The sequence below is a fragment of the Lipotes vexillifer genome, unplaced genomic scaffold (assembly GCF_000442215.2).
Source record: "Lipotes vexillifer unplaced genomic scaffold, Lipotes_vexillifer_v1.1 scaffold394, whole genome shotgun sequence".
Classification (NCBI taxonomy): Eukaryota; Metazoa; Chordata; class Mammalia; order Artiodactyla; family Lipotidae; genus Lipotes; species Lipotes vexillifer.
In genome coordinates this window covers 157,352-181,743 of record NW_006791731.1, presented here as the reverse complement: position 1 = coordinate 181,743, position 24,392 = coordinate 157,352, and the positions used below count along the sequence as shown (strand labels likewise).

Sequence of the window (24,392 nt, the reverse complement as noted above, 5' to 3'; positions counted from 1 at the left end):
GGCCGCTGGGCCTGCGCGTCCAGAGCCTGTGCTCCGCAATGGGAGAGGCCACAACAGTGAGAGGCCCGCGTACCACAAAAAAAAAAAAAAAAAAAAAAAATCACTGTGCTTCCCTGGTGGTGCAGTGGTTGAGAATCTGCCTGCCAGTGCAGGGGACACGGGTTCGAGCCCTGGTCTGGGAAGATCCCACATGCAGTGGGGCAACTGGGCCCGTGAGCCACAACTACTGAGCCTGTGCGTCTGGAGCTTGTGCTCTGCAACAAGAGAGGCCGCGACAGTGAGAGGCCCGCGCACTGTGATGAAAAGTGGCCCCCGCTTGCCGCAACTAGAGAAAGCCCTCGCACAGAAACGAAGACCCAACACAGCCAAAAATAAATAAATAATTTTTTAAAAAAATCACTGATGTTGGGACCTCCCTGGTGGCTAAGTAGTTAAGACTCTGTGCTCCTAATGCATGGGGCCCAGGTTCGATCCCTGGTCAGGGAACTAGATCCCACATGCTTGCTGCAACTAAGAGTTCGCATGCCACAAGTAAGGAGCCCTCGAGCTGCAACTAAGACCCGGTACAACCAAATAAATATTTTAAAAAATCACAGTGAGAACTTCCCTGGTGGCGCAGTGGTTAAGAATCCACCTGCCCAATGGGGGGGGCATGGGTTCGTTTCCTGGTCCAGGAGGATCCCACATGCCGTGAAGCAACTAAGCCCACGTGCTGCAACTACTAAGTCCATGTGCAGCAACTACTGAGCCCGCATGCTGCAACTACTGAAGCCCACACGCCTAGAGCCCGTGCTCTGCAACAAGAGAAGCCACCACAATGAGAAGCCCGCTTACCACAATGAAGAATAGCCACTGCTCTCCGCAACTAGAGAAAGCCCGCGCGCAGCAACGAAGACCCAACACGGCCAAAAAAAAAAAAAATCAGTGATGTTATGCAACTAGATATGTAACTAGAGATTATCGTACTAAGTGAAGTCAGACAAATACCATATGATATCACATGTTTGGAATCTAAAATGCATACGATACAAATGAACATATCTACGAAACACACATGGAGAACAGACTTGTGGTTGCCAAGTGAGGGGGGAGGGAAGGACTGGGAGTTTGGGATGAGCAGATGCAAACTAGGATACAATGAATGGACAAACAACAAGGTTCTACTGTAGAGCACAGGGAACTATATTCAATGTCCTGTGATGAACTGTAATGGAAAAGAATATGAAAAAATATATATGTATAACTGAATCACTTTGCTGTATACAAGAAATTAGCACAACATTGTAAGTCAACTATGCTTCAATAAAATTTTTTTAATCATTGATGTCAATAGGAAACGGTAGAAGGATTTTATATTAAAACTATTTAGAAGTAGGAACAGAGGAGGCAGAATGTGACCACTTTCCCCATTGAATCATTCCATGTGTAGACTTTTGTGTTGGTTTCTTAACACAGTGTTGTAAAAAAAGAATGTGATCATTTTAGGGGCTTCCCTTGGTGGCACAGTTGTTAAGAATCCTCCTGCCAATGCAGGGGACACAGGTTCGAGCCCTGGTCCAGGAAGATCCCACATGCCACGGAGCAACTTAAGCCCGTGCGCCACAACTACTGAGCCTGTAGTGCCACAGCTACTGAAGCCTGCTTGCCTAGAGCCCGTGCTCCGCAACAAGAGAAGCCACCGCAATGAGAAGCCCACGTGCCACAACGAAGAGTAGCCCCTGCTCTCCACAACTAGAGAAAGCCCGCGTGCAGTAACGAAGACCCAACGCAGCCAAGAATAAAGTTTTTTTTTTTAAAGAATGTGATCATGTTAAAGCCCTTGGTATTATGTCCCTAACGACCCAAAGCACGACCTCGAGCGCCCCCTACAGGCCAGGCGCTGTCGACCAGGCCCCAGCCGAGCGCAGAGAAGGTACAGGTGGAACCACCAGGTGCAGGCCCTCTGCCGACGCTTGTTAACTCATTAACTCACAGGCACGAGGCCTCTCCGCCTCACGGGTGACGAAGCGCAGAGGTTTGCGTCTTGCCTAACGACACACAGCTGATGGGGAAGCTGGCAGTCCGTTCTCCACCAGCCTTCCCTCCCCACCTGTCCTTAGTCCGCGGACTCTGTGGGCATGCGAACCTGGTGGCAGGACAGGCTCTTGTTGCCGGCTCCCGTGCCCTGAGCAGCTGCTGGCCCCAGAGTGAGGACACACGTTTAGGGTCGAGGGCCACGGGCTCGGGGGCATCTGTTTTGCCGGTTACCACAGCGAAGTTGGGCCAGTGCAACCAGGAACGGAGACCTGGGGTCCGAGCCCAGCCGACGTGCCCCAGCAGGTGCTCTGAGCTCTGCTGCCACGGAGTGGCCCCGTGGCTGCGACGCCGTGGCTCTAAGTCACGTGCCTGGCAGGGACACACACACACCCTCTTCCCGAGGGGCACTCCCATCATCCTCTCGGTTGTCCTGGCAGGCAGGGGTGCTTTTCCGACTGAGGCTGGGAGTCCTGCGAGTCAGCACCAGGATTTGCACACCCTTTTGCCCATCAGGCGGCAGAGACCCCCTTGTCCTTGTGCTCCTGGCGGGGGCTGTCTGGCTCTGTCTCCCCAGCCCTGTGGGTGTGTCCACCCTGCTGGTCCACGCCCTGGAGGGTCGGCAGACTGGGAGGGCCCTGGGCCCCTTGAAGTCACCGTGTCTACACGCGCTACCTGCTCCCATCTCCACCCTCGGGGGGTCCCAGCCAGCAAGTGGGGGTGTAGAGCCCTGCTCGGTCACCACCTTCCCTCCCCCTCCCCCAGAAGGCACCGTCTGTGCCTTTTAAGTCACTGGTCAGGAACGTCAGGACCAGAACATGATCTCCATCCTCAGGAGGCTGGAGGTGGTGGCCCTGACGGCGCTGCCCCTCCCACAGCGGCTGTGGGGCAGCCCTTTCCCTCGCTTCCCCAGCTGCTCAGCCAGGAGAGGGTCGCAGAGCCCTGCCTCGGCCCTCGGAGGAGCTCTTGACAGCTCTGATACTGCAAACTCTGGGCTGTTCATTTGTGAGCCTTCATGTTTCTGTCTCAAGGAGGGACACACGGGCAGTGACACAAGGCATACAGGTGGTAAGTGGCTTTCATGAGACGGAGAAGATGGGCAGCAGGCTGTTCCCGGGACTGTTGGCTCCTGGGGCTGGACAGAGCCAGGGGATGAGGGCCACCAGCCTCCAGGCCGCTCACAGGATTCTGGCCTCACCATGGGTACGGGGAGGCAGACGTGATCCAGCTTGAGAAGGTCCCTCCAACTGCGGGTCATAGGCTTGCGGGCCAGCAGTGGTGGCCCTTCTCACCTGTGTCGAGAGTGGCTAACTTTTCTCTAAAGGGCCAGAGAGTATTTTAGCTTTTCAGGTCATAATGATTGTCAGTTCTGCCATCGTAGCTCAGAAACAGCCAGAGACATCTAAACCAATGGGCATGATCATGTTCCAATAAAAATGTCCTGTGGACACTGAGATTTTAAGTTCACGTCACAAAATTTGTTTCAACCACTTAAAACCCATTCTCAGCTCCAGGGCCGTACAAAACCATTTGGGGGTGGGCGGTGGCTCTAAGTGCTACACCTCCCTGTGCACCTGCAGGGCTCCCTCAGGCTGCAGAGGGACCGTCCACCTTCACCTGCGGTCAGTCTCTACCCCAGACCTGGACTTGAGGGCAGGGGCCAGCCCAACCCAGCTTTGTCCCCAGGCAAGAACAAGACCTTGTACAGATGTTTGCACCCGGAAAATTACAACTGTGTTGACCTTATTTAGATCTCTGTGGAAACTCTTTTTGCTGGAGAATTTTCTCTCTTCTGTGGGCCTCTGAAGCCTCGCCTCAAAGCCTGGATGTGCCCCAAATGCATCATTCATTCATTCATTCAACAAATATTTCCCAGGCTCTGAGTGCAAGCCACACACACAAGGGGACACAGGGATGTGAAAACCCACCTGGGCTCTGCACACCCCCCCCCCATGTTATTTGTGAAGCTTCCAGAATGCTCAAAATGTCATAAATCAAAGCTTAATCTGATAATTGAGACAAAAAGCAATTTCAGGTCAAAATTAGGGGTCTAATTTATTGTCTCCAAAAGAGAAACCCAAAGTATTTAAAGATCTACTCTGGAATAAGTTCTGGAAATTCTGTTTTGGGGCCATGTTGGGCGTCTTGAGGGATCTAGTTCCCCAAGGATTGAACCTGGCCCCGCACACAGTGAAAGCTGGGTCCTGACCATTGGACCACCCGGGAATTCCCGGAAATTCTTTAAATGACTTTAGTTTTGCATTTACTGAAGCCCCAAATTGGGAGCTATAGCTTGAAAGTAGAGCAGAATAGCCCAGAACTCACACTACCCGGCAGGCAGCCCTCTCCTCTCCCTCCCTGCAAAGCCACCAGCACACATGACGTGCGCAGATGCTTTTCCTGTGCTCTGGGATCTCAAACCTGTGCAGTAGTTTGAACTCACAATGTCTCGCCAGGTGACACACGAATACTACACATCTTTTTCACATGGACTCAGCTAAGAAAGGACTCCTCACCCTGTACTTCTGCAGTCGATATTCTAGACTGGAATGCAGAGCTTGAGATGTATTTCTATTGAATTCTTGGTTGTATTGGGACATTTAAGTGAACAAAGCACACTAAGAAGAGAGAGGAAAAATAATCCCTCAAAGGCTGGAGGCATGACGTTTTTAGCCAGGTAAACGAGGCAGGACTGCCACTCGGTCAGAGGCAACCGGCAAACAAATGGGCCAGCTGTGTTCCAAGAACCTTTATTTGGTCACACTGAAATCTGATTTCAATATAATTTTCAAATGTCACAAAATAGTCTTTCCCCCCCAACCATGTAAAAACGTAACCCACCCTTAGCTCGTGGCCTGATAAAAGGTAAAAGCAGGCACATTAAAACCCTGACGCTGATCCGAGCAACCATGGGTCGGGAGCAGCACCAAAAGCTGAAGTGCTCAGGAGCTCACAGGGGCCTCAGAGGCGGAGCCAGGAGGCGGAGCGTCAGATGGGCTACAGCTCAAGCAGCTGCCTTACTCCTTGGCTGTCTGTGATTGAGTTCCTGGACATGAGTGCATTTACAGGACTGACTCTGGCTCAGGTTCTGGGGGCCGTGTAGGTCCCAGGCTTTAGAGCTACCTGGCCCAGTGGCTTCAGGCTGATCACCAGGCCTCACAGATGTGAGCACAGGTCCGCATTTGGCCCACGAGCCACAAAGTCAGCCAGTCCGACTTAGGACCGTGTTGATCCAGAAAGAATCCAGGTGCTGAAACAGATTTAAGGCTGGTTCCTCTGGCCCTTTTTGGCCAGCCTGCAAGTGCTATTAGGGGAAAACAGAAGCATCCTACCCAGTGCAGAACCTGGAGTCCAGAGGCCTTCTACCCCTTTGTCCATCATTACCAGGAAGTGGCCAGGAGAAAAATCCCTTGTGGGGACGGCACACCCAGTGACAAACAGCCTTCCTAGAGCCAGAAGGCGAGAGCATGGGGCCTCGGGAGGCCCTTCCAGCACATGATGGCACCAGGCGCCAGTGGAGGGTGCGTGTGGCACGGGCACCGGAACCCTCTTGTCCCATCCTTGGGTGGCTCACAAAGCCTAAGATACAGCCCACTCACATGTGCCCACCCTGTCCGGCTCTGATGGCGGTGACCACCTGGTTGAGCACACCAGCCGAGGTGGGGACATGATCGCTGCACAGTCTGTAAAGGTCCCTGCCCTTCTGCACTGACCCTTCAGACACAAGCTCTGGGTGGAGCAGGGGATGGCTGGGGAGATAGGGTTACAGCTGCTGCAGGGGCACAACGACTGCATGGTGTCCTCCACCCAGGGCGGGAACACCCCTGAAGGTGCAGGTTGGGGGATGATCCTCATCCCCAGAGACAACACTGCAACCTGAGAACATGTCACACCTTGTGTCAGGCGAACTGGCAGATCAGGCTGAGCTGCCGCAGGGCTGAGTCCCTGTCCATGTGCTGAGAACGGAAACTCACGTGAACTCGGCCACCCTGAACTCCACTGTTCCCAGCCCCACCAGGCCCTCCAGTACACACGGAGCGGCAGTTTCCCCTGATACAAACCCATGGGCTGATTCTGGGCCATGTCACACAAGGCAATCTGGGCTTCACCCAACCAGTGTGATGGTGACCCAAGTCGTGTTGCAATAAATCCTGAAGTGACCTATGTCCCTCAGGTTCACCTGTCCGTACATGGGAGAAGTGACCTCTCTGTGGCAGGCCGCCCTTGGCCTGTGATTACTGTCAATGGCACCAAAGATTGGCAGGTCTCGAGGGGTGGTCCTGGGTGGCAGCCTGTGCAAATGACACACCTGGTCCCAAGTCACCACTGCCGAGTCCAAGGCCCCAAGCAGGGCTGGACTCAATGCTACATGTCAGCCTCATCCTGTGGCTCACATGCCTTGATGAGATGCTCTGTGAGCTGCTCCGCAGCCCCAGCCTGTCAGTCAGGTTCACCAGAGGGGTGGGCGGAGCAGTGATCTCCCCTGCACATTCTTTCCGCCCGTGCCAAGAAACCAAGGGCCCTGACCACTCTACCCTGGCTGTTTCTCCGGGCTGAGCTGGCAGAGAAAACCCAGGGAGGAGGTGATGTGGGTGGAGCAGGCTCGCTCATGCACACCCGTTGCTCAACACCCGTGGGGCCCTCTGCCCTGGGACCTGTGGGGCCCACATGACCACACCGACATGCTGATCCTGGTGAGCAGGCATCTCCACCATCCTCAGGCCTGTGAGAAGGCATGGGCTTGTGTGTCTTCTCGCAGAACCCCCAGTTTGGGCAGTCCCTGTGGCTGGAGTTTTGAGGACATCTGGTCAGCAGCAGCCAACAACACACAGCCCAGCCTCTGGTGGTGTTCTCGGGACTGAGGTGAGGCTCCTGCAATGCTGAGGGCCGGGCTGGGAATCCCAGTGAGGGCTGTGCGTCTGATCCTCGTAACTGAAGCAGCTGGGCTCTGGACGTAGGGTGGGCCAGTGACACTGTCCCCGGGCCCGGGCACTGCTGCTGGAGCCAGCTCCTCCCCAGAGGCCCTGCTGGGGGAGTCAGGTGAGGGGGACCCGGCCACACCGCCTGGGGCCCCGCAGACACAAGTGAGCATATCTTGCTGCTGAAGCCAGTCTGAGTACCTGGTGCTTAAGGAAAACGTCCTGGGTAACTTCTTTCAACTCACTCGTCTGGCGGGGCTCACGGGGCTTTTCTCATGCCTCTTGCTCGTCCGCAGGACCTGGGGTCTTCCCTCTGTGAACTCAAACGCTACACATGTGCACCTTGATGTGAGGGACATGGGCTTTACTGAAGGTCAAATGTGCCAGCAATAAAACATATACCTCATGTGAATCTGGATGCTCCCTCTCCTAAGAGAGCAATTCTGAATCTTTCACAACATTCTAAATCGTCAGTATAAATGATCCCATAAGAAATAAGTTAAGGCTGTAGGTTTATTCACATTTATACACATTCGTAAAGGTGAGTGGTCTATCCCATGTGAATTTTCTGATGCTGAGTAAGCCTTGAGCTCCTATTAAAAGCTTTGCCACATTCATTACATTTATAAGGTTTCTCTCCAGTGTGAATTCTCTGGTGTATAATTAGATGCGAGCGCCATCTGAATATTTTTTCACATTCATTACATTTATGAAGTTTCTTTACAGTATTAACTTTCTTACGGCTCATGTGGGTAGAAGCTTCCAGAGTATTCCCATACTCGTGGTACCACTGGGCTCGAGTGTGGATCCTCTGGTGCTCGATGAGGTACGAGCTCCGGCTGAAGGCTTTCCCACACTCACTGCATCCATAGGGCTTCACCCCAGCGTGAATGATCTGGTGCTGGAAAAGGGTGGAGTTCTGACTAAAGGCTTTTCCACATTCACTGCACTTATAGGGCCTCTCCCCCGTGTGCACCCGCTGGTGTATTGTGAGCTGTGTGCTCATACTGAAGGCTTTTCCACATTCGAGGCACTCGTAGGGCTTCTCCCCTTTATGGATCCTCTGATGGTAAATGAGGCTTGAGCTCTGGCTGAAGGCCTTCCCACAGTCACTGCACTCATAGGGCTTCTCTCCAGTGTGAATTCTCTGATGCTGAATTAGGTGTGAGCCCTGGACAAAGCCTTTCCCACATTCATCACACTTAAATGGTTTTTCTCCAGTGTGAGTTCTTTGGTGGCGAATAAGCCGTGAGCTGCAACCAAAGGCCTTTGAACACTTGTTGCATTTATAAGGTTTCTCTCCAGTATGCGTCAGCTGATGCTGACTAAGGCGGGAGACCCACCGGAAAGCCTTCCCACACTCGTCACACTTAAATGGTTTCTCGGTAGCATGCAACCTCTGATGTGCAACCAGGCTGGGACTATCCGGGGCTCTTGGGAGCTGAAGTTTCTCCCCAGCGTGCATCCGCTGGTGCTGAGCTAGGGTTGAACTCTGGCTGAAGGCCTTCCCACACTCCTGGCATGGGTAGGGCCTCTCTCCCGTGTGTGTCCTCTGGTGCCTGGCCAGCTGAGACTGCTGGCTGAAGGCCTTCCCGCACTCCCGGCAGCCATAGGGCCTCTCTCCCGTGTGGACCCTCTGATGGTGGATGAGGCTAGAGCTCTGACCAAAGGCTTTTCCACATTCCTCACACCTGTAGGGCTTCTCCCCAGTGTGAATCCTTTGATGCTGAATGAGTTTCGAGCTCAGGCGAAAGGCCTTCCCACACTCTGTGCATTTAAATGGCTTCTCTCCAGTATGGATCCTCTGATGCTGAGTAAGCTGTGAGCACAACCTGAAGACCTTCCCACACTCCTCACACTCATACGGCTTCTCTCCATGCAAGGTACTCAGATGTCTCCCCTGTAAGCAATCAGGTAATTTTTTTTGGCACTCCTGGCAGCTGTTAGGTCTCTTCTGTGTATTAATTTCCTGATGCAGAGAGACATCTGAAGTAGATTGGAAACTCCTACCACAGATGTCACATCTTTGCAAGGACCCCTGACTTTGATCACGTCGACAACCCAGGCGGCCACCGCTCCCCCGCTCGCCACACCCCTGGGTCTCGTCCTCAGCAAAGGTCTCCCTGGGAGCCACAGTCCCTATGTTCAAGCAGTTTTTCTGGAAGAGGGAGGTTGGCTGACTCTCTGAACAGACCTCAGGATCAGAGGTGTCTCCAAAGCCAGGACTCTGGGGAAAGTCCTGGGACGGGGTTTTGACCATGACCACATGGGATTCTGATTTTAGACGGTCAATGTCTTCACAGGCCTGCTCACTCTTGGTCCCGACTGCAGAATCTGAAATGAACAGGAAGTAAACTGCTGCTTATCCCCTGTGCTCAGAGAAAGGACAAAGACTGGAGGATGGGGCCGGGGTGCAGACCACCCTTGGGACTGAGCCCCTTCCCAGACAGTCTGCGTTGAGCACATGGAAAGACACTACAAGAAGTCAATGCCTTTGACAGTTCTCAAAATCTGGTTTCATTCATACTTCATTTTATGCACTCATTCAGTTACAGTGTACTTGGCTGAGTGCGAAGAGCTTCCCTCCTACGTGGGGGAAACGTCCTCCCACGTGGAACTAGCACAAGGAAAAATCTACAAAGAAGCAAAGTGAGCTCGATAGGGTGGGAGGTTTAGTGAGAGGCAGGTCTAGGCTGAGAGGTCAGAGGCTCCTGGTTGCAGAGGACGTAGAGTGAGGAGGAAAGAGGGACTGAAAACTGTGAATAGAGAGATGTTAGATACCAAGAAAAATGATGTGCAAGAGCTGCTGGGGGCACACGGGTGGTGACCCCAAGAGGACTGGGCCTCCAGCTGTCCACTGGGTGGGGTTCTGAGAAGGACCCCAGGCCTGAACTCTGTGGCATCCAGCTGCCGCCAAGCCACGCCCTCTGACGCACACCTGGCCATGTCCCTTGTTAGTCTGCCCCTCAGCTTCCAGGTGGCCACACCCACTGGCCATACTGACTCCTCCTTCCCATGGGTTTCTGGAGGGTCCACCTACGCTGCCTGCCCTCCATATGGAGGTTTGGAGTGATGTGGCCACCAGCGAAGGAATACCTGGGGCCCAGAAGCTAGACTAGGCAGGAAGGATCCTCCCCTACAGGTTTCAGAGAGGACGTGACCCTGCCCATACCTTGATTTTGGACATCTGGCCTCCAGAACTGAGAAACAGTAAATCTCTGCTGTTTTAAGCCTCCAATTCGTGGTGCTTTGTTATAGCAGCCCCAGGACACTAACACAGCCCTAGAGCCTTATCTGAGAGGTTGGGGTCACCCAGGGCCCCAAGAAGTTCCAGAGGGAGCACTGGCGGAGGGAGGAGACAGCTGCTCAGAGCCACGCTTAGTGCTCCCCTTAGAGCCACATGTGTGTACCTGAGCTCAGTAAGACCATTAGTAAAATTACAGGGGCTTCCCCGGTGGTGCAGTGGTTCTGCCAATGCAGGGGACATGGGTTCAAGCCCTGGTCCGGGAAGATCCCACATGCCACAGAGTGACTAAGCCTGTGTGCCACAACTACTGACCCTGCGCTCTAGAGCCTGCAAGCCACAACTACTGAGTCCAAGTGCCACAACTACTGAGCCCATGTGCCTAGAGCCCATGCTCCTCAACAAGAGAAGCCACTGCAATGAGAAGCCCATGCACCACGATGAAGAGTAGCCCCTGCTCGCCACAACTAGAGAAAGCCCGCGCACAGCAACAAAGACCCAACGCAGCACCCCCCCCCCAAAAAAAAATTACAAACTGAGCAAATTGTGGTTCAAAAACAAACCATTTTTGCCATAACGCATGGGTGTTTTGTGCCCTTGCTTTTCTGTAGTTCAGTCTCTCCTGAGGCTGCCCCACCACCGGTCTACACTTCCGGACCCACCCCATGGCATTCCCAGGCAGCCCAGCAAGCCCACGTGGGTGGCACCTGGGGTCTGCCTCCAGCCTCCCGCCCGCAGCCCTCTCACCCTGTGCCCGGAAGCCTCACCTGCCTGGGAGGTCCTGGCTGCCTCTCTCCCCTCCGCTCCTTGCAGGTCAAGGACCCATGGCTCCTGACCCTGTTCCAGCCGGGAGATCAGCTCAGGCTTGAAGACCAGGAATCCTGCTGTGGAGGTGGCAGAGGAGGAGATGGCATTGGTGTGGCTGGGAGTGCAGCTCAGCCCTCCCTGGTTCCCAGGAGTGAAGGGTTGGGGGCTACTGGGGCACAGGGGCCCTCTCTGTCCAGGTCTGTCGCCTCCTGAGGCTGGACACAGAGGAACTCCTGGACTCCCAGCCTGTCCATGTCTCCATCCACACAGGGCCAGGATCCCCAGGGAGCCCTGTCACGCGAATCTGCCTAGTACAGGCCAGCTCTAGCCCAGGGGGAGAGAAGCCAGGCACTGCCAGCACTTCCCTCAGTCCCTCAGTTCCGAGGGCAAGGACACTCCAAGAGGTTGACATGGTTAAAAAACAAGACAAACAACAATGACAAATCAACAAACAAAATGGATTTTAAACCAGAAGGTGTGAGGACTTCCGTGGCAGTCCAGTGGTTAAGACTCCATGCTGGGCTTCCCTGGTGGCGCCGTGGTTGAGAGTCCACCTGCCGATGCAGGGGACACTGGTTCATGCCCTGGTCTGGGAAGATCCCACATGCCGTGGAGCAGCTGGGCCCGTGAGCCATGGTCGCTGAGCCTGCACGTCCGGAGCCTGTGCTCCGCAACAGGAGAGGCCACAACAGTGAGAGGCCCACGTACCGCAAAAAGACTCCACGCTTCCAATGCAGGGGGCACGGGTTTGATTTCTTGGTCTGGGAACTAAGATCCCACATGCTGCGTGGTGCATGTGTGAACTCCAACGGTCACCCAGAAGCCCCAGCCTCGAGTCCTCACACAAAGCCCTGGGGGACCTCGGCAGAGGGGTGGAGAGCTGCGGGCACCCACCTTGCACCTGCCTTCTGGGGCCGCCAGCCCCCATGCTGTGGGCCAGCCGTGTGATGTGCTCCCAGCCCATCCAAGGGCTGGCCAAGCCCTCTGGCTGGAGCACACCTCAGGTTTCCAGCCGTGTGGATGGAGAAGGGCAGGCAGAGAGAGCCTAGGTCGAAAGCTCAGGTGATGGCAGGACCCTGAGTTGACCCACAGTCAACATGAAACAGGTGTTCTTGCCAAGCACATGTGCAATGCTCACAGAGAAACATCCCTGGGCCAGCCAGGAAGGGGGTCAGGCACAGGCCACAGAATAATACTACAGGCTGCGCCTGGTCTAAATGCAACTAGACATGACAACCACCACAACAAGTAGCTCAAAACTATTAGCTACCTCAAAACTAAATGATGAATTACTAAGGGGTATTTACTATAAGTAAATTATATTTACTATAAGTCAAAATTTGTAGGGCGCAGCTGAAGCAGTACTTACAGATAAAATTTCACATTTTAAAACATGTTGACCAGAAACAAGAATGATTGGGGGCTTCCCTGGTGGTGCAGTGGTTAAGAATCCACCTGCCAGTGCAGGGGACACGGGTTCGAGCCCTGGGCTGGGAAGATCCCACATGCCGTGGAGCAACTAAGCCCGTGCGCCACAACTACTGAGCCTGTGTTCTAGAGCCCGCAAGCCACAACTACTGAGCCTGTGTTCTAGAGCCCGCAAGCCACAACTACTGAGCCTGTGTTCTAGAGCCCGCAAGCCACAACTACTGAGCCTGTGTTCTAGAGCCCGCAAGCCACAACTACTGAGCCCGTGTGCCACAACTACTGAAGCCTGTACGCTTAGAGCCGTGCTCCGTAACAAGAGAAGCCACCACAGTGAGAAGCCCATGCACCGCAACGAAGAGTAGCCCCGTTCACCGCAGCTAGAGAAATCCTGCGTGCAGCAACAAAGACCCAATGCAGCCAGAAATAAAATTAAAATAAAAATTAAAATAAAATAATAAATTTATTTAAAAAAATAAACAAGAATGATAAACACAGAAGAAGTAAATATTAAATTCAAGGAGTTGTAAACAAAACAACACAGCAAACACAAATAAATAAAAAGGGAGAAAATAATAAAAGTGGGCAAAATTCAATGAAAGAGCACCCCCTCCCCCCAAAAAACCCCAAAAGCTGGTTCTTCAAAAAGATAAAAAGAATAGTCTTGTGGCAAAACCAATCACAGGGACTTCCCTGGTGGTCCAGTGGGTAAGACTCTGTGCTCCCAATGCAGAGGGCCTGGGTTCCATCCTTGGTGGGGGAACTAGATCCCACATGCATGCCACACCTACGAAGTCCGCATGCTGCAACTAAGAGTCCACATGCCACAACGAAAAGATCCTGTGTGCTGCAACAAAGACCCAGTGCAGCCAACATAAATAAATATTTTTTTAAAAAAATAAGTCAACACAGTGAAAAGATTCTGCTAAAAAATAAAATAATGGAAACAAACACAAACATAATAGAGATTAAAAATAAAGAGTACTACGAACAAATACATGCTAAAAAAACTGAAAATCTGAATAAGTAGATCTATCTGTACAAAAACTAGAAATGACAAAATTGGCACAGGGGAAAATCCGTAAGCTTGATAGACCATGAGGCATTAAGAAAACGTAAATTCTAGTCAAAGACCTTCCTTCCCCAAGGGCCCAAGGCCCAGGTGGTTTTACAGGTGAGTTCAACCAAAAACTCGAAGGTTCAATTAATTCCATCTATATAAATTCTTCCAGAAATTAAGAAAGAGAGCAAAAGCTTCCCAGCTCATTTTATGAAACTTATATGCAAAAAATGTCAAACTATATAATGACAATTCACCAAAAAAAAAAAAAAACAACAAACAAAAAACCATACAAGTCCATTTGGCTTAGGAACAGGGATGCAAAAATCCAAAATACAATACTGACTACCTGAGTCCAAAAGGTTATCAGAATGCATATGTAAATATCATGACTTATGTAGAGTTTATTCCAGGAATATAAGGAAATATGCCAATGTAATTTATTAGGCTAACAGGCTAAGGAAAAAAAAACATATGGACATCTCAATTAATGTAGGAAAAGAATTTGAAATATCCACCTGCCAATGCAGCGAACACGGGTTCTATCCCTGCTCCGGGAAGATCCTACATGCCGCGGGGCAACTAAGCCGGTGCACCACAACTACTGAATGTGCACTCTAGAGCCTGTGAGCCACAACTACCGAAGCCCGCGCGCCTAGAGCCTGTGCTCCGCAACAATAGAAGCCACTACAATGAGAAGCCTGCACACCGCAACAAAGAGTACCCCCGCTCGCCGCAACTAGAGAAAGCCCGCGCACGGCAACGCAGCCAAAAAACCACAGAAAAACAAAACACCAAAACTCTTCAGCCAACTTCTGTCCTTAGTTACATGCATTCCCTTTAAAATCAGAACAAAACAATCATGCCCACAGCACTCCTAACAGCACGGGCGCTCTGGCCATTGCTAAGTATCAGGACACATGGGGGCCAGGAGGGAAAACACCAAGCTTTCACTTGCAGGCCCCTCCTTAGAACATGATACCAGAACTAGCAGGGAGTCCAATGAAGTGGCCAAATACAAGGTCTATCCTCCAAAATCAAGAGCATTTCTCTATAGCAGCAATAATCAGCTAGAAATATAACATAACAATGATACACTCACAAAACAACCTAAACTGAAAATCAAACACCAGACCACTATGGAGGCAATGCCCACACTCTGCTAACGTCTGCAGAGGTAAGTAGATAAGTGGAGACACAATGCATGGTCTTGGGTGGGAACAGTTAACAGAAAGGTGCCAGTTCTCCTCACACTATCTACAAATTCAAACCACTCCCCTATAAAAATTCCAGTGCAATTTTCAAGGAACTCAAACTTATTCTAAAGTTACACGAAAAAACTACTCTGTTAGCCGTGAGTAAGTAAGTAAAATTTTAAAAAGAATAAAGAGCGAGAGCTGCCCCACCAGATATTAACATGCCACAAGCCAAAGTAATAAAAAGTAACACTAATAACAGAACAACCTAACAAAAAGCAGAGAGCTGGCCCATAACAGACCAGAGCTCAGAAACACACCATCACACATATGAAAAAGGCAGCTCCACAAATCAACTGTAAAGGATGGATTGTTTAGTGCTGGGGAAATGGCTCAGTGTGTGGACAAAGATAAAAAAGGATTCTTGGGGCTTCCCTGGTGGTGCAGTGGTTAAGAATCCACCTGCCAGTGCAGGGGACACGGGTTCAAGCCCTGGTCCGGGAAGATCCCACATGCCGTGGAGCAACTAAGCCCCTGCGCCACAGCTACTGAGCTTGCGCTCTAGAGCCCGTGACCCACAACTACTGAGCCTGCGTGCCACAACTACCGAAGCCCACACGCCTAGAGCCCATGCTCTGCAACGAGAAGCCCGCACACAGCAACGAAGACTGAATACAACCAAAAATAAATAAAATAAAACAATAAATAAATATATATAACAGAGGCCTGGCTAGGTGGGTGCTGACCAATGACGCAGGGGGTAAGGGTGTCCAGATGAAGCCTCACCTAGTCCGGCCACACTGCTGTGGTTCTCGAGCATCACCTCCTTGTAGAGGGCCCTCTGGCCAGGGTCCAGACACTGCCATTCCTCCCGTGAGAAGTGCACAGCCACATCACCAAACGTCACAGCCTCCTGAAAGGACACACACCAGTCCCCCAGGGACCCCTGGGTGTCTCAGGCACATGGACCACAAGGTTGGGTGAGACAGTCACCAGGCCCCTTTGGCTCTAAAATCAAGGGAAGGAGGGAATTCCCTGGCGGTCCTGTGGTTAGGACTCCGCACTTCCACTGCAGGGGGCATAGGTTAGATCCCTGGTCAGGGAACTAAGATCATGCAAGCCACGCAGTGTAGCCGAAAGAGTAATAATAATAAAAGAAAAGAAAATCAAGGGGAGGGACAGTATGGAGAAGGGGGAGGGATCCAGACTACGGTGATATACAACCTTCCCCTGAGAGCCTCAGGCAGGGCCCGGTCTGGGCAGGTGTTTGCTCACTACCTTGGCAATGGGCATGCCGGAGACCGGCAAGGGTCACAGTGTGGAGCCAAGGGAGGGTCTAGGTCCAGGCCCAGCAGGCAGGGAGGGTGCCCAAAGGAGGAGGAAGGGGCCCTCCCAGAACGAGGGAGGGAACGGGGAAGTCAGACTCCTACCATGCGTCTGCGTGGGTGGGGATCTGCGTGTCCCAGCCGAGAGACCTGCTGGAAGTTATGAAAAGGTCAGTGATCAGTATCCTGGAGGCCCCAACCCCTGACTTCCGGGCTAACCGAGGGGCGTGGTACTACGTTCCCCCATCCTTTACCTCCAACCCCAGGTGTTCTCTGGCAGGGACTTGGGGCGGGGCCAAAGTCGCCATGGCACCTGAGTACCTGCCCCCTGAAGCTCCATTCATCTTTCAGAGTGTGTAGTTGTATGAATCACTCCACAAACATGTAAAATGGGTGGCTGCCACGGGTGCCAGGTGCTCAACCAAGCAATGGGGATACAGTAGTTAACAGTACACAAAGACTTTGCGTTCACGGAGCAGTCTACTGGAAAAGAGAGTTAAGTGACCACACAAATGCAAAATTACAGCTGTGATAATAGCCCCGAAGCACAAGAAACTCTGAAAGCACTTAAACTAGGAAATCCTGACTTAGTCTGATGGGTCACTTCCCCTAGGTGCTAACTCGGCCAAGGTAATGGAGGTGGGGAGGGCACTGCAGGCAGCAGGAACAACGTGTGGAAAAGGCAGGAGGCAGGAAAAACCGGGGCTGAATGAGCTTGTGGGGCCGCAAGAGGAAGCATGATGCGATTGGAGGCTCGAATAGACAGGAACCGGAAGGACGGACTGCAGGGACAAGTGGAGTGGACACAGGACCCCACCCCAACCCCAGTACATAAACTTGGCCCCTCCGCAGGCATCTCCCTGGGAGGTCAGAATGAGAAGCGGGCTTCCTAGGGGAGCTTTTGGCTCTCAAATCGGCTTGAGGGCCGAAGCCCCAGGCCGTGAGGTCAGCAAGGCTAAGGCAGCAGTGACCACTGTCAGGTGGGTCCCCACCTGGGCCTGGCCAGTGCTGTATCCTAGGTCCCCTGTAGGGAACCGCAGGCCCTTAGCGGCAACCAGAATTCAGAAAAAATACATATCTTACTCCCCCAAGGTACAGCCCTTTTTGCCACCCTCACTAAGTCTAGGTCTTCGACGGGCAGTGAGGGAGGGAAAAAGAGTGCCCTAGAGGGAGATGATTATGCAGGTAGGATAAGCAAGGATGCCCCTGGAGCAGGCCTAGAACCGGCGGGAAGGTTACGAGGCTGCCGCGAGGCCGGATCTGCGGGCTACAAGCCCGACACAGTGCACATCAAGAGCCACGAACAGCATCACTGTGTCCACAGGAGGAAGAGAAACATGCTCACCCCTTCATTTGACACATGGGACAAAGTGACCCCCCTGGGAGATACGGCACACTTTGGGGATGGTCAGCTCCTTTGTTTAAGTTTAAGGAAGATAACATGTGTTTGAAAAAGGAAGGTGGTTCTGTGCAATGATGGATTCCCCGCGAAGAGGCCGGGGGAGCGTGGGGCCTGCAGAGTCGGAGGCGGGAGGACGCTGGGGCTGGTAGGCGGCCTCTCCGCCCGAGGGCGAAGAGCACGTGGGGCGCCCCGACACTAATCCGCGCGGGTTGCATCGACTCACCCTCCCCGGGACCGCTCGAGGACCCACCCGCGGGACGACGCCGGAAATGGGCCTCGGCCGCCCGCGGCCGCTCTGCCCTGCAGCCTTCCGGCCGTTCTGGGCGGTTCGGAGGCTCGGCCAACTCGGTGGTTCCCAGCCGGCCCCCGCCCCCGCCTCGGAGCCGGCGAACGGGCGGGGCCAGATCGCTGGGGAAAGGATGGAGCCCGGAGAGGGCGGGGCGGAGTCCGGTAAAGGGCGGGGTCACAGTACGGGGAGGGCGGAGCCGGGGCCCAGGAAAGCCGTGGGTCTGGGCCCGGTGAAGCGGGCGGAGAGCCTGAAGTTCGCCCGGGACGATCCCGCGCACCTCCGGTCACCAGTCCGAGGGCGCTGGTCCCCGCACTGGTTCCATAGCAGAACGCACCCGCTGGGCACGTTCGAGGCCCCAGGACTACGGAGACACCCCCACCCAGGCCGTGTCCGGGGTGGAGGGGGTACGGGGTGCGGGGGAACGGCCTGCTGGGGGCGCAGAAGAGCCGTGTGCAAAGAGCAGGTGTGTTAACAGTAAGGGGCCTGGGGAACTTCCTGGTTGTCCAGTGGCTAAGACTCCGCGCTCCCGATGCAGGGGTTCGATCCCTGGTCAGGGAACTAGATCCCGCATGCCGCAACTAAAAAAGATTTCACGAGCAGCTGAGACCAGGAGCAGCCTAAATAAATAAATAAATAAAAAATATTTAGGGACTTCCCTGGTGGTGCAGTGGTTAAAACTTCACCTGCCAATGCAGGGGACACGGATTCGAGCCCTGGTCCGGGAAGATCCCACATGCCGCGGAGCAACTAAGCCCGTGCGCCACAACTGCTGAGCCTGCACTCTAGAGCCCGTGAGCCACAACTACTGAGCCGGTGTGCCACAACTGCTGAAGCCCGCACGCCTAAAGCCTGTGCTCCGCAACAAGAGAAGCCACCGCAATGAGAAGCCCGTGCACTGCAACAAAGAGTAGCCTCCACTCGCCGCAACTAGAGAAAGCCCATGCGCAGCAACGAAGACCCAATGCAGCCAATAAATAACTAAATAAATAAATTTTAAAAGATTGTTTAAAAAATAATAAATATTTTTTAAAAAGTCAGGGGCCTGCATGGTTCCCCAAATGGTCACAGTGCCCCTTCTCTGGGCCAACCCAGATTACTTTCCAGCTATTTCCAGCCTGCGATTGGGATTCCAAGCTGTAAGTGTTCCCAGGGGGAAAGCCCAGTTTAAAAATTATTTTTGGGAATTCCCTGGTGTGGTCCAATGTTTAGGATTCCACGTTTTCACGGCCAAGGGTGCAGGTTCAATCCCTGGTCAGGGAATTATGATCCCGCAAGCTGTGCGGCCAAAAGAAAAATTATTTTCAAAGAGCTGTGTTTCCAAGGCCAGTCTGGGCCATCTACTAGGTTTTCTGCAGTCTAGTAGATGGCCCAGAGCAATAACACTTTCAATGAACCAGAACAGACAGAGCCCCTGAAGGCCATCACCATCCCTGAGCACCCAGGAACATCATGGTGTGCTAAAACGTACCTCGGATTTCTTTTAATCAGGGATGGTAAGACATGCAGACTCGGAAGTGAAGGAAGACATTTATACTCATGGGTCTCTGGAATGGGAGGCAGGGCACACCACACGGGGCCACACAGGGAAGCACTAGGTTGGTGAGGAGGCAAAAGAGGGGAGGGAAGGTGTGGCCCAGAGCCTTCATTGGTGTTTCCGCAGGAAAGAATGGGCAAGGCAGAGCAGGTACGCTGAGTAAGCTTAGGATCATATGTTTGAATAATTTCAGCAGGCTGCAGGTTATCAGGTTATAGTTGGTCTCTAGTTGTCCCATACCTGGCGCTGGGGTGATGTAGGGCAGGGAAACATTGGTGTGGTGTGTGAGTCTCATAAAGGAGATAGTTGGGAGTGTGGGCTCTGGATTGGTTGGTTTGTACCAAAGCTTTGCTCTAAGCTTCCTTTGCTACCTCTAGGATCACCTTTTGGATTTAGCCTTGCTTGACTCAAAAGCTGGCAGGAGGAACCAGGAGACCCCAAGCCCTGAACAGAAGCAGAAGTTCCCTGAGTCCCCAAGGGAAATGTTACCTAAGGAGGTCAGGGGCTTGGGGTCCTGAGAGCAAAATGAACGAGGTGCCGGAGGGGGCCTGAGGAGGTGGGCAGCAGGGGCTGTGGGTGACAGGCCTGTGCCCAGCACAGAGAGGCCTTGGCACCACCTGCTCCTGTCTGACTCCTGTCCTGTACTCAACTTTTTTCCCACTTGGACCGGAGTCCCTTGAAGGCAGGGTCTATGGTGTTTCCATCTTGCCTCTCTCAGGGTCAGAGGGAGAGTGGAGGGCCACATGCCTCCCCCATACTCCATCCTAGGGACCCCACAGCCCACAAGTCCAAGCACTGTCCCCACCTCCATCCCACTCTTCCTCTGCCCTTCTGGTCTTCCAGGCCTATCCCGAGCTGACCCCAGAGCCCGTCACCCTGCCCCAGGGCGGCCCCGGTGCCCCTCAGCTCCTGGCCCTGCTGTAGGCTGTGCTGCCTCCAGATGAGCTCTCTGCCAAGAGTCGGCTGTCTCTCCGGGAGCCTCGTGCTCCCCTGTGGCTTCAGCATGTGGCCACATGGACCCTTCCTTCCCTCTCCTGTCACCTTCTCCTGATGTCTCTCTGGTCTCCACCCCTGCAAAACCCACCTGCCCGCACTGGCGCAAACACACCACTCCAGAGCCCTGAGTGCAAGCCCCTCTGCTCCCTGAGACCCCTGCCCTCACTCTCTCCCTACCTTGCTGGCTCTCCCTCCTCAGGCGTCACCTGCACACCCACTGCCCTGGTCACTAAGCTCTCCCTGTCCGCGCCTACTGACAGGTATCACTCAGGGGATCCACCGCCTCTTCTGCTAATTCCAGGGATCCTCTCTGGAAGGACCCCTCCCACTTCTCCAGAAGCCCCCTCCCCGAAAGATGTGCCCTACTGGAGGCTCCCTTTCTGGTAGGCTTGCCCGCCCACTCGACGGCCCCGCGGCGGGAGATCGGCCTCCCCGCCAGACCACCGGAGCCTCTGCGCACTGCGGGACCAACCACCTCAGTTCGCCTGCGCTGAGGCCCCGGCGCGTGGGAGGGGCCACTGGCGCCCGCGAGAGGACTACAAGTCCCGGCGTGCCTTGCGGTGACGGCCGCCGCTACTGGCCGGAAGGTTAAGGGCTCTCGGCCCCGCCCCGGAAGATAAGGCGGCTCTCAAGGGCCGTGTCTCCTCTTTCGGCAGTGCCCGGCAGCAGGTAGGGTGTGTTAGTGCCGCCTGGTGCCATCCGGCGCCATCCAGCGCCATGCGGCGCCCTAGGGCCCGTGAGGGACCCCAGCCGGCTCTGCAGAAGGCGCCGGGTCGCACGGCCGGGGATGGGGGCGCGGAGGGTGCCGAGACCTGGAGGGAGGAGCCGGGGGAGCGGGAGCCCTGAAGCTGGGGTGGTGGGGGTGCCTGGGCCGCCAGGCCGCTGACCATGAGCCGCCCCCAGACCGCCGCGATGGGCCGCGTGATCCGTGGGCAGAGGAAGGGCGCCGGCTCCGTGTTCCGCGCGCATGTGAAGCACCGAAAGGGCGCCGCGCGTCTGCGCGCCGTGGACTTCGCCGAGCGACACGGCTACATCAAGGGCATCGTGAAGGTTCGGGGCGCGGGCTGGGGCGGGTGGGGGCGTGGGGCGCCCGGCGGGACCCACGCCACTCAAGCCGCCTCGGCCTGCAGGACATCATCCACGACCCGGGCCGCGGCGCGCCCCTTGCCAAGGTGGTCTTCCGGGATCCGTACCGTTTTAAGAAGCGGACGGAGTTGTTCATTGCCGCCGAGGGCATCCACACTGGCCAGTTCGTGTACTGCGGCAAGAAAGGTGAGTGTCGCGCCTAGATGGAAGGTCGCGGTGGGGAGGGACCTGCGGTTCCTTGAGGTTTACGCCTTGGGTCGGGGGAGGAACACTGAGGCAGCAGCCTTCACGTGGCGAGATCTGCTTGGCCACGCATACTCGGTGGGTGCCCGGAGAGCTGTAGGAGGAGCTGGCTATGGAGTGCTGCGCTGTTTTTGGCAAGCAGTGGTTAGGACACCACCTTACGCTGTTGACTGCTGGCTGCTGCTGCTTCCCCCTCGCAGCCCAGCTCAACATCGGCAATGTGCTCCCGGTGGGCACCATGCCCGAGGGCACCATCGTGTGTTGTCTGGAGGAGAAGCCTGGTGACCGGGGCAAGCTGGCCAGGGCTTCTGGGAACTATGCGACTGTCATCTCCCACAACCCTGAGACAAAGAAGACCAGAGTGAAGCTGCCCTCGGGCTCCAAGAAGGTCATCTCTTCCGCCAACAGGGCTGTGGTCGGTGAGTGGAAGGTGGCAGTGGAATGCTGTGGGTCTCCTGTGGACAGCCAGCAGCTAGACGGGGACCTGCAACCCAGCTGCCTGCTTCACTGAAGTGTAGGCTGTGTAAGCTTGAGCACAGCTCTAAAGCGGGCGTAGCAGTTCCTACGTAATTGCTGGTTGGGTATTGAATGAGACCGAACCCGCTGAGACTCTTAAGGCAGACTTGTCTGCGCCTGGGGATAACCTGGACTTACGTGATCCCTGCCTGTTAACGTCCTACCAAGAGATGTGTGATTTCCTTAAAGGCACCCAGGAAAAAAGCGTATGAACCCGTTTGTTTACTTTGCTTTTTGTCAACACCTTTGAATCCATGTGGCAAAGTCAGTCTTGCATGGGGGAGGCTTTTGAGGATGTGCTCACAGGATAAACAGAACAATGGCAGAGAAGTGGCAGGCTGGGTCAGCTGTCCTGTTTGGGGTGGGGAGGTGCTTGCAGGAGTGCAGTGTCAGACCCTGCAAAGGGGATGACTTCCTGGAGAACCGTGGATCAAGGCAGGCATTCCAGACGATGTGAATAAAGACCTGGCTTAACGACCCTGCAGCGCCTGAAGAAACTTGTCAGCTGATAGGCTGCAAGGGGACTTGGTGCTTGGTGATGGTTTCGAGGCATTTCTGAGGTTCCTGGGAACATGTGATGCTGTATAACACACGGGGGTGGGACACTGGCATGGACCCAGCAGGGGATGCTCTGCCTGACGGGAGGGTCCCCCAGTGCTGGGCAGGGTGTGATACATCTCCCTGAGGTCCCTGGTCTCCAACAGGTGTGGTGGCTGGAGGTGGCCGCATTGACAAGCCCATTCTGAAGGCCGGCCGTGCCTACCACAAGTATAAGGCAAAGAGGAACTGTTGGCCACGCGTGCGGGGTGTGGCCATGAATGTAAGTGGCCCAGAAATGGGCAGTGGTGGGGGTATTCAGTGTACTGGAGCTGTGAGATTGGGTGGACAGGCTCCTTCCTGTAGTGAGTGTTCCCTCTCTGTGGTGGGGGATCTGTAGTGTGAGGCTCTGGGTGGTGGTTTGTAAGCACAGCCTGGTTGATTATACCCTTCCCCAAGCCCTCCTGAGGCAGGTCGGGGCCACCGCCAACACTTCTTCCCTCTTCCCGCAGCCTGTGGAGCATCCCTTCGGAGGTGGCAACCACCAGCACATCGGCAAACCCTCTACCATCCGCAGAGATGCCCCTGCTGGCCGGAAAGTGGGTCTCATTGCTGCCCGCCGGACTGGGCGTCTACGGGGAACCAAGACTGTGCAGGAGAAAGAGAATTAGGACTGGGGGCTCAATAAAGTTTGTCTTTTTCACAGCTGAGCTGCGCTTTTCCATGGTTTCAGAGGGAAGGGTCCCTGCTGGGAGGAGTGCCCTGGTGTTCCACGTATAGGGAGGAAGGAGGAAGATGAAATAGTTGCACTAGTGAACAGTGGAAGCTTCAGACAGAAGGTGGGGCTGCTGGGTTGCTTCACATCTTGACTCCTGGAATCCCCCACCACCTGCACGTGGAGCAGAGAAGCCAACTTACAAGGAGTGTAGCCCCCAGACCTCCGTTCACTAACTTGTCTTGAGCACTTGGAGAATCTGGATGAGGGTTTGGGTGCTGTTGGGTGAGAGAGTGGTATCCCTGGAGCCACAGGCTGGAAAGCAGGGGTGCTGCCTTGCAATGGAAGGACCAGACTAGTTTCTCAACAGATGGGCTTCATTTTAGGCAATAGCCCACTAGCACCTTGTCCCAGACTAATGATGGACTGGTCAAAGCTGATAGAGCCAGGGCAGACTGGGCACCAAAATGGGAGTGGAGACCCATCAGTGCCTCAGGACCAGAACACTTGTTTCCCAGAGGCCAGCCAGAGCCCCCTGCCCCTAGTGGTACCTCTTGTGAGCTGATGTGAAAGCAGGAGCTGCAAGCCACTGTGCCTAACTGACCACTGGAGTGAGTGGTAGGCTGATTGGGACAGCAAGGGTGGATGGCAGGCTGAGGTGGGATGCACCTTTACAGACTGGGTGGAAGGGCACTGGCTGGAGTCTGTGGCAGCCACTTTCCTGAGTCTCACAGATGAGAACTGGTCACCTTGGCTGTTCCAGGAGACTGGCAGGGTTCCTCCTGGGTGGTAGGGCCTCACTGGTTGCCAGGTGGCTACTTGTTCTCATGGTTCATACCTGTCTCTAGTGCGAACCTCAGTTCTAGTCTTGCCTTCCTGGGGCCCCATGTGTTCTATGTCACCCACGCCTAGACAGTGACCCAGTAGGGCTGGGACCTCGGTCATGAGAGGAGGGCAATGGTTCCTTCTGAGGGAAAGTGCACTGGACATGTTCGCCTGAACCATAACCTGCTTGCAGTATTGCTCCCTTCTGGGTAAAGTGGCCTGGGGCTTTGTCCAGGGGAGAGTTTGCACTAGTGAACAGG

At 54.4% G+C, this 24,392-nt stretch overlaps 2 protein-coding genes across 2 annotated transcripts; one reads left to right on the top strand and one right to left on the bottom strand.

The window, feature by feature from the left end:
- Positions 1–7,482: 7,482 nt before the first annotated feature.
- Positions 7,483–15,598, bottom strand: ZNF7 (zinc finger protein 7). The gene is made up of 3 exons (XM_007464520.1): positions 15,451–15,598; positions 10,944–11,060; positions 7,483–9,266 (listed from the first exon to the last, which is right to left on the bottom strand). Exons 1-3 carry the CDS (start codon positions 15,482–15,484, stop codon positions 7,483–7,485), a joined length of 1,935 nt encoding a protein of 644 aa, XP_007464582.1. The 5' UTR covers positions 15,485–15,598.
- A 5,232-nt stretch (positions 15,599–20,830) lies between these two features.
- On the top strand, positions 20,831–23,297 carry RPL8 (ribosomal protein L8). Its single transcript, XM_007464521.1, has 6 exons — positions 20,831–20,867; positions 21,089–21,260; positions 21,341–21,482; positions 21,740–21,958; positions 22,760–22,875; positions 23,105–23,297. The coding sequence occupies exons 2-6, from the start codon at positions 21,099–21,101 to the stop codon at positions 23,261–23,263; spliced, it is 798 nt and encodes a 265-aa protein (XP_007464583.1). The 5' UTR covers positions 20,831–20,867; positions 21,089–21,098; the 3' UTR covers positions 23,264–23,297.
- Positions 23,298–24,392: the final 1,095 nt, after the last annotated feature.

Coding starts and splice junctions, on each gene's coding strand:
- RPL8 (XM_007464521.1), top strand. CDS start 21,099: ATGAGCCGCCCCCAGACCGCCGCGATGGGCCGCGTGATCCGTGGGCAG. Junction 21,261..21,340: donor ACATCAAGGGCATCGTGAAG/GTTCGGGGCGCG, acceptor CTCGGCCTGCAG/GACATCATCCACGACCCGGG. Junction 21,483..21,739: donor CGTGTACTGCGGCAAGAAAG/GTGAGTGTCGCG, acceptor TCCCCCTCGCAG/CCCAGCTCAACATCGGCAAT.
- ZNF7 (XM_007464520.1), bottom strand. CDS start 15,484: ATGCTCGAGAACCACAGCAGTGTGGCCGGACTAG. Junction 11,061..15,450: donor CAGCAGTGTGGCCGGACTAG/GTGAGGCTTCAT, acceptor CCACCTCCACAG/CAGGATTCCTGGTCTTCAAG. Junction 9,267..10,943: donor AGCCAGGACCTCCCAGGCAG/GTGAGGCTTCCG, acceptor TGTTCATTTCAG/ATTCTGCAGTCGGGACCAAG.